The sequence below is a fragment of the Girardinichthys multiradiatus genome, chromosome 24, assembly GCF_021462225.1.
Source record: "Girardinichthys multiradiatus isolate DD_20200921_A chromosome 24, DD_fGirMul_XY1, whole genome shotgun sequence".
Lineage (NCBI taxonomy): Eukaryota > Metazoa > Chordata > Actinopteri > Cyprinodontiformes > Goodeidae > Girardinichthys > Girardinichthys multiradiatus.
The window spans coordinates 4498281-4512493 of NC_061816.1; the positions used below are offsets into that span (position 1 = coordinate 4498281).

General features: G+C 45.6%; 2 protein-coding genes and 1 pseudogene across 12 annotated transcripts in view; all 3 read left to right on the plus strand.

Annotated features, from left to right (window-relative positions):
- Positions 1-14213, plus strand: part of LOC124861450 — a 700723-nt pseudogene that overhangs the window by 587546 nt on the left and 98964 nt on the right.
- LOC124861512 (protein NLRC3-like) overlaps positions 1-14213 on the plus strand; it is a 737509-nt gene that overhangs the window by 469274 nt on the left and 254022 nt on the right. The gene's annotated exons all lie outside the window — the stretch shown is intronic.
- The window catches only part of agap1 (ArfGAP with GTPase domain, ankyrin repeat and PH domain 1), a 104116-nt gene that overhangs the window by 40514 nt on the left and 49389 nt on the right, over positions 1-14213 (plus strand). For 6 of the 11 annotated variants that reach the window (XM_047355153.1, XM_047355154.1, XM_047355145.1 and 3 more), the window contains 6 exons: positions 2045-2130; positions 2605-2746; positions 4051-4185; positions 11724-11851; positions 12010-12168; positions 12757-12849. In XM_047355153.1, coding sequence (XP_047211109.1) covers positions 2045-2130; positions 2605-2746; positions 4051-4185; positions 11724-11851; positions 12010-12168; positions 12757-12849 — 743 coding nt within the window. The remainder of the gene's footprint in view (positions 1-2044; positions 2131-2604; positions 2747-4050; positions 4186-11723; positions 11852-12009; positions 12169-12756; positions 12850-14213) is intronic. The other 5 variants (XM_047355155.1, XM_047355156.1, XM_047355147.1 and 2 more) reach the window with 1 other exon arrangement.

The following is a 14213-nucleotide window of genomic DNA, read 5'->3' on the forward strand; positions in this document are numbered from 1 at the left end:
GCTCCTCTTCATCTCTTCATCTTCTGTAGTGCATCATTGCAGATTAAAAACTAAGAACTTCACTGATTCTGATCCAGACAGTTCAGATCTCAGTAGTCACTGATTACTCTTTTCATAAACCAGAACAACCGTGGGAAAGTTTCAGTCCAACACGTTTAAATTCTTAAAAATGTTTTTTATTCATTACTAAGGAGGACTGGCTGATGATCAGTTGGTAGAATGGGTGAAACGGCGCTCATTGGTCACTGTTTGGGTCAAACATCAGGACCGGTTGGTTAAAACACTGGCAACATGTTGTTATCTAGCTAAACGGTGCCCCCTACAGGACATATGTAGAACAACACGTTTGATTACGTTCAAAACTAAAAAGTTAAATCTCTTCCTTCCGTAGTAATAAAAAAATGTTTTTATTTCATTTATTTGATCTTCATGATAAAGACGAGCAGAGCTGACTGTTAGCGACGCATCCAACTCACGTCTTTGGGTTCTGGAGAACAAGATGAGATTTAAGGTTTTATTTGTTCATTTTTTTGTTTTTCACAGAGACTAAAGGTTTTATTCTACATGTAACGCTTGATCAACCGAATTGTTTGTTGTTAATTCATTTCAGTGATTTCCACATTATTCCTACAGCACCAGGTTCACAACTAAAGTCATCTCAGAACACTTCGCAAGACAAACAGACCCAATTCAGGTCCGGATAAATATCTAATCAAATCAGTCCAATTCTTCAAAGGTTATTCAATGGCCATCCTTGCATTGCTGTGGTGTGGAGAGACAGTATCTTTATCTAGTCCCAAAAAGGAATAAAAACCCCTGGAAGTGTGACGCCTCACACCACGTCTACAGTCAGTCATGTAAACTGATAAATGACGGGAGGTTCTGTGCTCACATGAAATCATGGCTGTTTGGACCATTTTCTTCTTCCTGAACTAATTGGCTTCCTGCAACAAAGTCCTGGAAAAACACTCGTTTGTTTGGGTCAGAAAAAAGTTAGAAACTGAGTCCGAGAGGATCTTTATGCTCTGCATGCAACCACAGAGCGATCAGAACCGGTTTCATGTCAGAAACTGAAGTTTGAGTCAAATATCAGAATCCATCATCATGATTTAAACTGGGTTCTGTTGATGTTTGTGTCCGCCAGCTGTTGGACATCTGTAAGCTTCTGATGTTTCCTTCACCAGACCTCTCTGGGTTTCCACATGATCACCATCTGGTTTATTGTTGACCCAAACAAACTACAGTCAGGCATGAACAGAACCAAAAACCACAAGAGCTCATGTTCTGATTGGACCACAACAAAAGTTCTTGGTTTCCACAACATCTCCAGGATGGAGTATTGTCTTCATCCTGGTTCTGAGGGATTAGCTAGTTTTAACGAACAGAGAACCTTGGATGTGACTCCTGGTCTGATTAAAACCTGACTTCTTCAACCTTTTAAACAGTTTAATTAAGTCTGCAGCGCCCCCTGCTGTCTGCAGCCACTGATGTTGTTTTTCTGATCTAAACATAACTGTCAGACTTTCAGCCTGAATTATAAAAGCATCTATTCTAGATTGAAGGAGGGAAAGATGGCGGCCATGTTGGAATAACCCCAGAGGTCAGTTCTGGGCGAGTGTTCAGGAAGTGATGGAAAACCCACTCTGAGTGTTTCCTGGCCTCTCCTCACCACAGTCCAACCGTCCACCATCATTACTGTAAGGACCCACTGATCTCAAGCTGTGCAGCTGCAGCAGAGAATCACTCTCACTCGGATCAGCTGATCCCAGTGAGACCGACCCATAATAAACACCTCGGATCCATTTTTAGCTCCGTCCACTTCCTGTTAGACGTCAGGAAGAGCTGAAGGTTCCCACAGCGAGCCGCAGGGAGGAGAACATCAGCGTGTCGTCTGGTCAGAGTTAACAAGATTCATCCTGAAGTTAGAGCCAATCATCTAACCGGGTCGACCCACCTGATCCGATCCATTCACTCCTCTCAGCCAATCACCTCCCTCAGCTGCCCAATCACATGGACTCACCTCTGCTCTGCTCGTCTCCTGCAGGAGGACGCTTCAAGAAGGAGATCGTGGTGGACGGCCAGAGTCACCTGCTGCTCATCAGAGACGAAGGAGGCCCCCCAGAGGCTCAGGTGGGTACTGCACCCCAGCGGTCCACCTGTAAACCCAATAGATGTTCTGTTAACACGCATGAACAGTTGATAAATACATGGAGAACATCTCCAGGGGTAAACAGGGATGGAGGAGCAGATCTGGTTCCTCTGAATGAGAATGAAGTCCCCTGATGTGCGTGCCAACAGCATCCATCAGCTTGGAAGTGGGTCATGTCCACAGGTTTCCCTTCTGAACAGATCCAGGCCTAATATGTGAGTCTAGACAGAAAGTTGTCTCCCTGCTCAATAATTCATGGTCGTTCCCTCTGCCCTCACTCTCACTCAGACGTTACATCGTTTCCAGATTCCAGATGTAGTTCTGAAGGAAAAGAGGAACCTGTTCATGACTCCATCACCTGGTTTTTCTCCACCGCTGTAGATATCTGCTCTGAGTACCAGTGGGGTATTAAACTGTTTGCTTTAATTCTAATTTCTCTGTTGGACTCTGTGCAGTTTGCTCTGTGGGTGGACGCGGTCATCTTCGTCTTCAGTCTGGAGGACGAGATCAGCTTCCAGACGGTATATCACTACTACAGCCGCCTGGCCTCCTTCAGGAACACCACCGACCTGCCGCTGGTCCTGGTTGGAACGCAAGGTCCCACAGAAACACTCAAACCCACACTAACATCTAGCTTTTTACATGCTGATCTTCTCACGCTAACTGGAGATGAGATGTTTATGTCTGAGGCTTTGCTGCCACCTAGTGGTGTCAGATATGCTTACAGCTAAGCTGCACTGGCTGTGACTGAGGGACATTTTTCCTCTCTTAGCTGCGTAATAACTCTACTTTATGCCTGTTGCATTCAGACCTCATCATGATGCTGCCACTGTTGTGCTTTCCCAGTCCTATGTGGTGATAGTTGTTGTGTTTGCTACAGTTGAGCTGTGGCCTTTCATTATTTCCTTTGCTTTCATTGGTTTCTCTTCTCTTACCTGTTTACGTTTTTGCTCCTGAAGCGTCTACAGGAGGTTACAGCATAGCTCTGAAGGTCCTGACCCAGACCTCCTGTTCTTCTCCAAAGTGCTCTTCTTCAGCAGCTCTTTAAGGGTTCTGAAGCTCTCTGGAAGTTTCTCAGTTGGTTCTGCAGCGTTATGTGGTCAGAGTTGGTTGGTTTTAATCAATCAGTCACTTTATTTATTTAGAAGTTTCACTCCAAATATGGAAACCAACATGTTTCATATGAACACAGAAACATAAAAAACAAACAAACACATAAATATTAAAAGCTGCCTGAATAAAAAAGTCCTGATTTAAGAAGGCCGAGGTCAGTGGCTGAACGCAGGTGAACAGCAAGCCGGGTCCAGAGTCAGGGTGCACCCACAGAAACGGCTCGGTTGCCACAGAAACGGATCGGTTGCCCCGGCGTTTTTGTTCTGTCCTTGTGACCGCTAATAGATGCTGATGATCTGACCTCAAAGACCTGGTCCAGGTATGAAGCTCAGTAACTCAGACAGGGAGAGGCAAGGCTGCTAACAGAATATCTGCTATCATTTAACAAATAATAAATGTTTAAAATCTGTTCTAGAACAGACTCACAAATTGGTCCGGGACTGGGCTGAACCTGAGTAGAAACTCTGAGAGATCTTCAGAACGTCTGGACATCTGCTGATGAAGAACACTTTTCCAGGTCCTAGAAAAGTCCAAATCACAGGAGGGAAAACAGAAGCAAACATTGTCTGTGTGGTAGAGCTTTTATTTCTGGGTCTTCTCAAGTTCCAGCTTTTATTTTGACAATCAGGAAAAGCATCCACCAGCAGAGGGCACCAGAGCACCACAGAAAGATGTTTTCTTCCCTGTTTGGTTTGAATCAGCACAGCTATGAGGGAACATCTGATCTGGATGCTTCTGTGGTGCAGCTTCCATCACCTCGTTTTAACTGATTCTCTTGTTTCTGTCAGACGCCATCAGCTCCACCAACCCCCGGGTGATCGACGACAGCCGTGCCAGGAAGCTTTCCAACGACCTCAAACGCTGCACCTACTATGAAACCTGCGCCACCTACGGCCTCAACGTGGAGCGAGTCTTCCAGGACGGTAAGAACCCGTGGACACAGGCGTGCAACGTGGAAACCAGTCCTCTGGGAAGGTGACATTCCCAGTCATCAGCGTTGGTCGGCCAGAGCCATTCGGCCGCTCTTAATCACACGTCAATTAAGAATTAAATGGAGCCGCTCGGCTATTTAGCTCCGACCGAACTGCAATTAAGTTTTATCATAGCAAGTAAAGAGGGAGGGGGGGGGGACATTTCCCAATGGGATTAATAAAAGGCTTGGACATTAAGAGGGGGGAGGGAGGGTGAGGCACAAAGTGACCGCAGTCATCAACGTCCTCACTGACCCGGACACGTACTTGGATTATAGTTCTGTCCAAAACTTCTGACCCAGTCTCCATGTGGCCGTGTTTTCCTCCATGCAGCCAGACGTTCCTGTTAAAGCTGGCTTAAAACCTCTTTGACCTTTACCATCACCAGCACAGCCACGGTAGACAGAAGTCGGATTTCCTGGTCGCTGCCTGCTGAAGTACCAGTGGTAATAATAGTAGTTGTAGTAGTTAAAGACACATTACTAGTATTACTAGTTACCAGCTGCAGTATCAGTAAGTAGTTTCCATTAACGCTGGAGAAGATGACTGCTTCAAAGGGCAGATCTTCCAACACTGTCTGTAGCAGTCAGACCACATCATGATGCGGCCATCACCGTGCTTTATCATAATATTCACCTGAACTGTTGCATCCTGGATGTTTGTCCCTGCTGGTAGGGTTCATGCAGACTGAACGTGTAGAGTGCTGACTCTGTAGCTTTACTACACGCAGCCACAGAAACAATAGAAAGAAGGAAATATTTAGGATAGTAGCTCTGCTGCTCCTGTTTCACAGTCTGAGAGCACATTAATGAGGAACGGAGCAGCGGAGATGTTAATGAAGCTGAGGTGGCTGGTCGTCGGGCCGGCGGAGGGTTAACGACTGTAATTAGTGACAAATGGACGACACAGAGGTTAATTAGCAGTTCAGCAGCGAGTCTCCGTCCTCCTAGGAGAAGCTCTCATTTACAGTTTGTGGCTTTAACTGTTTCTGCTGCTAAAAGTTTCATTTCTGATGCTGTTTAATGAAACCAAATCAGGCAGGTAGGTGTCATTAAGTTTCTTCTGCTAGCGACAGCAGCATCTGACCTCTCTGAATTTACCAAATTAAAAGCTTGGATTTTTGCCTGTTTTACACAATGTGGTTAATTTAGATTTTTAATTTCTGAAAGATAAAGATCTGCTTTTTGTCTTTCGTTAGATATCATGGAGCCTCTTAATGCTGGTAATCTGAGTGTGAAGTTGTAAATTACTTTAAAAACATTATTGTTGAATTTTTGTTGTTAAAATAAAGTTTAGTTAGAAATCACTGCAGCAGTTCTGGCGCGAGGGACGTCTTCCAGCTGCGGATTCATTCATATTTGGAGCTGTAATTACTATATAATGAGTCTGGATGAACTCCGGCGTATTTGAGGTGATGGAGTACGCTGCTGTTACCCTGTTTGTCCTGTAGGGGGCAGCACTGCACCACAGCAGTCAGGTTTGTGCAACGTAAAGTGAATCAGAGCAGATCTGTGTGAGCGCTGAGCCTCAGAAGGAAAATCTCCACACTAAACGCTGCCTTATTATCCTCTTAATTATTCCACTGTGTGTGTTTCTGATTGGCCAACTGTGTGTGTGTGTGTGTGTGTGTGTGTGTGTGTGTGTGTGTGTGTGTGTGTGTGTGTGTGTGTGTGTGTGTGTGTGTGTGTCTTGCTGCCTCCTTGTATTTCTCTCATCATTATCTCACATTAATCAGTTTTCTAATCATCCAGCAGAATGAAGAGTTGAATGTTTTCTGTGGAAAGCAGCAGCCTGCAGCGCTCTGTGGGTCGCTGTGGGTCTAAGTGGGTCTCTGTGGGCCTGAGTGGGTCTCTGTGGGTCTAAGTGGGTCTCTGTGGGTCTGAGTGGGTCTCTGTGGGTCTGAGTGGGTCTCTGTGGGTCTAAGTGGGCCTGAGTGGGCCTAAGTGGGTCTCTGTAGGCCTGAGTGGGTCTCTGTGGGTCTAAGTGGGCCTGAGTGGGCCTAAGTGGGTCTCTGTGGGCCTGAGTGGGTCTCTGTGGGCTTGAGTGGGTCTCTGTGGGTCTAAGTGGGTCTCTGTGGGCCTGAGTGGGTCTCTGTGGGCTTGAGCGGGTCTCTGTGGGTCTAAGTGGGTCTCTGTGGGCCTGAGTGGGTCTCTGTGGGCCTGAGTGGGTCTCTGTGGGTCTGATTGGGTCTCTGTGGGTCTGATTGGGTCTCTGTGGGTCTGATTGGGTCTCTGTGGGCCTGAGTGGGTCTGATTGGGTCTCTGTGGGCCTGAGTGGGTCTGAGTAGAGGTCTCTGTGGGCCTGAGTGGGTCTCTGTGGGCCTGAGTGGGTCTGAGTAGAGGTCTCTGTGGGTCTGTCTATTCTACATAAAGACATAGTTTATTTCTCCTAACAGGAAGTAGGGTTGCGATGATGCTAACAAGTAATTTACAGAAACAAGATGGCTAATTGTAAAACATAATAGAAGAAGCCAACAGTTTATTTCTACATTACAGAAATAATTAGCAGCAATATCACTAAAATACTGGATGAATTATTCCTTCTGACCTCCTTGTCCTCCTTTAGTAGAGGACAAGGAGGTCAGAAGGAGGTCCAGGTCTTGTCTAACTTCCCTCCAGCTGCCAGGACTCAGTAAAGCTGGACTCTCACTCTTTTTTGAGTCCTGCCACGTTCCTAAAGTATGTGCGTCCCTCCTGTTTCAATAGCGCATGTGTGCTGGGATCAGTTGTGGAATTCACAGTATTCTGCTGGGTCAGGATGGGTGACTTACTTTGTGGTGCTGTGAGTGCCCCTTGTGGTGATGTATTTATTAGCTGAATTAATCAGAGAGCAGGTCTGTAGTTTCATGGATCCGTGAACATTTTGCCCAGTTTAGCTTAGGTTTAGCTCTATTTTTGTGTTTTGGTAAATAAAAGCAATTACTGTTATTAACAGAATATGCCCTGATGCAGAAGGACTGAGCCTCCGGTTCTGATTGATTGTGCCTACATTCATATTTATCATCAATCGTGAGATTTCTGCAGACAGATTGGTCCTGAATATCTGATTTAAACAGCATCTTGTAAATGTTTGTCGATTGGGAATGACATCACAATTTATGATCAAGCAGAGCCGTGTGTGTGAACGTGTATCTATGATGTTCTCATATTTCTGTGACCTTCAGCGATCGATCAGTTGATGGTGGTCACTGTGAGGGGGCGGGGCTTCAATAGCAGCTGGAAAATGATGGCAAAGTGCAGAAACGCTGATTCTGTCTGATCTGAGCGGCCAGTTGTGTGTGTGTGTGTTACAGCAAAGTGTGTATCAGTGGCTGACTGCAGGATCTGGAGTTCACAGCATCAGTCTGGTACAGAGGACTGAGACCATTTAGGCCTTTAGAAGCCAACTTTAGGATCTTCTCATGTCTGCATGGACCAGTTAAAGGACAGGCAGCAGCATTTTGAACAAGCTGAAGACATGAAGGGTTGCCTGATTGACGCCATAGAGGTCATTGCAATGGTCGAGAAGAGTTGAGATACAGGTCGTGCCTCGACAAAACATGCTTCAGTTTTGCTGTTTGTCTTAACTGGTAGAAATCTGTTTGCAAAATAGAGCTGATCTGGTTATTAACTTTAAAACTTGAGTCTTTAACTACTCCCACATGTCTCAGGCAACATGAATTAATAAGCAGGTTGCTAGAGGTAGTATGAGGCCTGAATACAATCCCTTCAATTTTACTTTCATCGAAGCTCAAAAACTTTAGACCCATCCAAGCTTTGACATCTTCAAGGCAACTTAGCAGGGGTTGGATGACTAGAGGTTGGGGGCAGGTAAGGAGATGCCATGTTTTCTAAGAATGGGCTCCATAGGGAGCAGGTATAAAGAAAAGGACCAAGAACTGTACCCTGAGGAACCCCATAAGAAAGAGGAGCCTAGGTGGACAAAAAATTTTCAACATTAACACTAAATGTTCTGCAGTGCTGCACCTTTAACCCCAACCCAGTGGTCCAAACGAGAGATAGGAATGGTGTGGTCCACAGTGTCAGACTCCGCAGTAAGATCTAAAAGTACAAGAATCGGAGAGCTTCCAGGGTGGTTTTCTAGAGGGACGTCATCAAGAACCTTTAACAGCGCTGCTTCGGTACAGTGAAAATGTTTGAAACCAGACTGGAAACTCCCACAATGCCTCAGGGCCTAAAACGCATTCAGTGGGGTAAAACTGTTTTCTCCGATGTCTTAGAAAGAGATGAGAGGTAGGAGATCGGTCTAGAGATGAGCAAACTGACGGGTCAGGACCGGGTTTTATCAAAGGATCCGGGTCCGTTCTGGAAGTATTACTATTTATATTAGCAAGGACTGTCTGTCGTCTCTGTCTGTCCTTTTACCGTTTGTCCTCAGTGTCTCTGGTGTTTGTGTGTGTGCGTGTGTGTGTGCGTGTGTGAGTGAGAGATCTGTCCTAATGTGAAGTGAAGTCAAGTTGGGGGGGGCAGGGAGACTGACCTCCGTGTGAGGGATTCAGGGGGGTGGCAGCAACGTACTCTCGTCCATCAGCGCACTAATTTAATTAGCTTAATTACACCGACATGAACCTCTTCTCTCTCTCTCTCTCTCTCTCTCACTCACACACACACACACACACACACACACACAGCTCCTCTTCTTTATAATCCGTGTCAGAGTGCAGACTCTGGATGCCTCGTTAGCGCTCATTAACGAGCTATAATGTTCACACATGCATAAATACAGCCGAAAAATTACCAAATAATCTCATGCAGTGTGTATATATTCACAAATACTACTGACAATACACAGTATGTATGTACAGCATATATATCGTAGCAGTCAGAGGATGTAGACCAGCTGTGTAAGACACTCCTAAAGGTTTCTATTTAACATGTCTTCATTTTACTCAAAGACGTCTAACCTCATGTCTTTACCAGTTAAAATGTTTATTTCTGTTAAGTTCTCTCTGTTGTTTGGTATTTACGTGTGTGTATTATTTATTTCATTAATGTCGTTAAATATGTTTATGTATTAAAGGTGCTGCAGTCACCGCTTCACCTTTAAATCTTAATTTTCATTTTAATCAGTTTTATATCGACTGTAAATATGGAACAGCTTTTCACACTTGAAAGGATGATTATTAATATACAGAACTGGAAACAATTGGCCCCAGTATGGAACCCTGTGGAACACCAGTGATAGTTTCAGGCAAAACATAATGAGCCCAGAACTGTCAGTGGACCTTTTAGGAAGAAGACATGAAAGCATGTTAAAGCAGCTCCATGCTGTCATTCATTAGGTTGTCACCACCCTGTAGAGGAATAACTGGTACCAGTAACCAAATGATTTCATTCTTCCTATAAAGCCATGCTAATGAAACAGTAAGAGAAGAACCCGTTAGAACTGGGCCCAGCATTCAGTCCTGCAGAACACCATAATGTTCGTTGTTTCTTTTTATGATTATTTTATCATTTTTCTCAGCTCTTCTGTATTTTTTAACACTGGTGGTCCAGTTTGCTGCCGTCCAGCTGCTTCGGACCGGACCAGCACAGTATCTTCGATGGGTTTGATCCGCTCCCTGTAAAACAAACCAGATTTGCTGCAGTCGACCTGCTGCATCTCCGCAGTTAAAGAGAGAAGAGTGACGCGCTGCAGTGTCCGCCCCACCCCTCTGTCCGCCCCACCCCTCTGTCCGCCCCACCCCTCTGTGCCTCAGCCCTGTCATAAATCTGACCAGAGGGGAGACGTTTCCATTAGGAGGAATGGCAGCTCCTCAGAGCAGAACTGAGATTGATGGATAAAGTTAAATTGTATTAACCATGTAGTTTAAATATTTAGCACAACCTTATCATAACTGTTCTTAACTCTTAGAGTAAAATACGGCCTGCCAGGTGCAGGAAGGACGACTAACCACCATCTGATCCTCACTGGGAATCTGTCAGGCTCACAGCGATGATTCTTTGATCGCTCGCCTCCTTTCATTGTCTGTTTTTGTTCTGAACAACCTCACAATGCCGCAGAGGGTTCTTTAAAGACCTCGGAGGTTCGTCTCTCTTCTCGCTGCCCTTGGCTCAGCCCTGTGTCACCTGGAGGTAAATGTTTACGACTGGCTCCTCATTAACGAAGCCGAGGGCTTTAACGAGCCCAATTAAAACAATGGCTTCATCTGGTGGAGCATGAAACGGGCCAGTGTTTATTGGAACTGAGATGATGGAGTCTCTAAAGTCCTGAGTCTCTCCTGCCTCCAGTCCTCACACGTCACTACAAGCTTTGGTTTGACTTGCAGGAACCGGACTTCGGTGTTATTACTGCATCAGTTAACCAGAATCTTCCTGTTGACCCAAAACATGTAACATTTGGCAGAGATTTGGGGTTCAGATTTATTAGTAAAGGAGAAATTGTAGACGATAATAAGGACGAAAAGCGACTTTATATTAAATCATTCGTTGGTTTTTAAAATATGGATTTATTGTTTTTAAACTGTATTCTCTGGAGTGGCCAGATGGGGGCGATGGCTCCTTTAAGAAGTCACTAATTATGAAAAGTTAAAACTTTGGACTTGGTTTCTGTAAAGTAAATTATGACGAAGTTTACAGTAAAATGATGAATAATTGCTTATAAAAGCCGAGCAGGAAACATTTAATTAGAGTTAGATCAACCAGTTCTTTAATCTTCTACAGCCTCCACAAAAGATCTACTCAACATCTACTCTTCACTGGACAGCTTCTCAGGTCAGAGGTTAAAGTGGGGCAATAGAGACCAATCAGACCAGCTAAACACTTTAGAACCATCTTTGTGTTTGTTTGGGACTTCTATGAAACCTGATCCAACTGGTTTCCTTTCAAACATGAACAACAACCATGAAACTAATACATGTAGAAATATTTAGATACTTGGTTAAAACCCCAGAATAATAAAACTAGATGTGTTTATTAAACCATAGCTGACAACAGTTGGTTAAGTAGTCAGGCTATCTGCTCATGTAGCTTCATACAGTCAGCTGCTAGTTACCTTAATGAGACCAATGCCTGCACTGACCTGGTTTCCTGTCTGCTTTATATTTAAAAACGGCTGAGGGTTTATCTGTTGTCTTCAGCCAGCTGGCCTGCAGTGTGCAGACAGAATTTTTTTGCTGGGAGGATTGAGCAGTTTCAGGTTGGATGACATGGTGGCGGTCTGCAGTGAGACAGGAAGCCAGGACGAGGAAATCTTTGGTCTTAAGTCCTATCATCTGAGCCTGAACTCTGACCTTTCCTTCAGGACCATCACGCTGGTTCAGATCTGTCCGGGTTTAAAGCTCCAGCAGATCCTCCAGCAGGTTTTACAGCCATTAAATCTGTGAACTGGGAAAAAACCAGTTACATTGAAATAAAACAGGTCCTGATGATGCTCCTCAGAACAATGTGGACCTGGACTCTGGAGCCTTTCTGAGACACCTCTGCAGAACCACATGTCTGGTGTTCTGTTGTCCCGCCCTAACTGTGTGGTTCTGTGTTTCTTTGCTGCAGTGGCCCAGAAGATCGTGGCCATCAGGAAGAAGCAGCAGCTCTCCATCGGACCCTGCAAGTCGCTCCCGAACTCCCCGAGTCACTCGTCTGTCTGTGCAGCGCCGGTCTCAGCCGTCCACGTCAGCCAGGTCCCACTTTGTTTGATTTTTATGGTAGATGTTCGGCCCGGAGTTAGAAATCCGTCCCTCATCACCATTCAGATCCAGAGTCCAGAACTTCTCTGGATCCTTTCACCGGGTCTGCTCACAGATTTCCAGAATCATTCATCTGATTGTTCTCTCTTCAGCAGACGAGTAACGGCGGCGGCAGTCTGAGCGACTACTCTTCATCGGTACCGTCCACGCCGAGCACGAGCCAGAAGGAGCTCCGCATCGACGCCCAGCAAACCACCAACACCCCCACGCCCGTCAGGAAGCACTCCAAACGGCGCTCCAACCTCTTCACGGTGAGTCATACTGAGGAGACAGAACCACGAGGAGGTCCAGGTGTTCCTTTGTCCCATTTGTCTTCATGTGTCCAAAAATGGGCCTTTTTCAGAAAAGGTTCTGATATTTAAATCCCTTCTGTCTGATAGAAGATGCTTTTTCTGTCTTTTAAAGCCCTTAAATGGGTCCGTTTTGGGTGTTCTGAACATTTCTGTCCAGGTTGTTGTTCCGGAGGTTTATTTTTTTTAATCTGGGTTCAACAACACGACCAACACCAAAACTGTTTCTGATTCATTGACTGGTTTCAGAAACGGTCTTTTTCCTAATTTTAACAACAGCTCTGGGTCTCAGCTGCAGATCTTCATCACTCAGATGTTGGTTCTTGGTCCAGAAACCTAGAACCCGCAGCTGGATTCATGAAGGAGCTGTTTGAACTCTTGAGCTCCACCTGCTGGAAGTTCTAGAGAAGACCCGATGTTCCTAATCAGTCTTACTGAACATTAAATCACTTTTTCTACATATAATTTTAATTATATGTAGAACCTTTTGGACCTGATCCGACTCCGCTTGTTTCACCTGTGATGATGATTTGCTGCTTTGCTCCACAGTCGTGGAAGGCCAGCGATCCGGACAAAGAGAAGAAAGGTGTGGAGAACCGAGCCGACAGCATCGGCAGCGGGCGGGCCATCCCCATCAAACAGGTGAGCTGGTTTGATTCTTGGACCTTGATCAGCACCACAGAAATCACACACTTGACATGAATTAGAGCGCGGGCTCTCCCGGGTCCTGCAGCCGGATCATTAGGAGAAGCCTCCCCTCCTCTCCCTCTGTTCGTCTCCCTCCTCCTGCCTTCAAAGCCGCCTCCTCTTCCTCTGAGCCGCTGCCTTCTGAAGGAATAAAGCACCGTCTGCACGCCGCCGGCTCACATGGCGAGCTGGACCAGCAAATCAGGCAATTACGGCGCCGCAGTCGCGGCCTCTCGAGTCCCCACCGCGGCCTCGTTTGTAATCTGAGTGGGGGGTCATGTTCTGCTGCCGTTTAAGGAGAGGAGACGGAGGTAATAACTGGTGAATGTGTGAAAATCCTCCTTCAGCTCCCAGCAGCATCAAACACTCCCTCCTCCTCCTCCTCCTCTTCTTCTTCTGTGGTGCTGCTGTTTGCATGGAGTGCTGCAGAGCCTCAGAGACTCATTATGGAGTTAATCATTTCAGATGAAACACGTCAGCTTTCATTTTGAACAACCGCAGAGCGTCTTGTTTGCTGCTTCTGCATCTGTGGAGATCAGGACCCGACCAGGGCTCGGTTCTTTTGTTTCTGTTGTTTTATGATTCAAGTTTTATTCTGTGGAGCGAAAAGAGAGCCGGAAAATGATGACGGGGATAAACAAAGGCTGATAAATTACAAATCAGATGCTTTCTGTCTCGAATAAACCTTTAATTAATCAAATCGTTTAGCTGTAAATAAAGACAGAGAAAAAGTTCAGTATTAAACGTTCACACATGGTTCTGATGAAGCCCTGCTCCTCTTCACGCTCCCAGCAACATCCCGGTCAGTGAGTTTAACACATCCGGGTTCTGTTGGGTCGGGCTCAGATGTTTATGAACAACAGAAATCCAACGCTAATATCAGAACACTTCCTCACTGATCTGGGTCCAGTTAAGGCTTCTGGGTCTGGTGTTTTTAAACTCCTGGTGGATTCAGATGAACAGAAAGACAGGTTGAGTTTGGGTCCTGAATCAGAACAAACCACACCACAGATTGTTCTGTACTGGTCCAATTTAAAAAGCTCTGCTAGCTCAGAGTCCACATGTGCTGGACCCGTGGAGATGGAGCTGTTCAGAAAGAACATCTGAAAACAACTGATTATGGTGAAACCGTAAATGGACACGATTCAGGTGGACCTTCCTCTTCCTCCAAAGCTGCGTAAGCTTTGGAAGATGTTTCTGCAGGACAGTCTGGCTGAGTCATGGCCTGGACCTTCTCTCCACTTCTTTCAAAGATTATTATTAATATTCCTGGTTGAGCTGCACATCTTGAAGAGGTTTTCAGTGGATCGTCAGAGAAA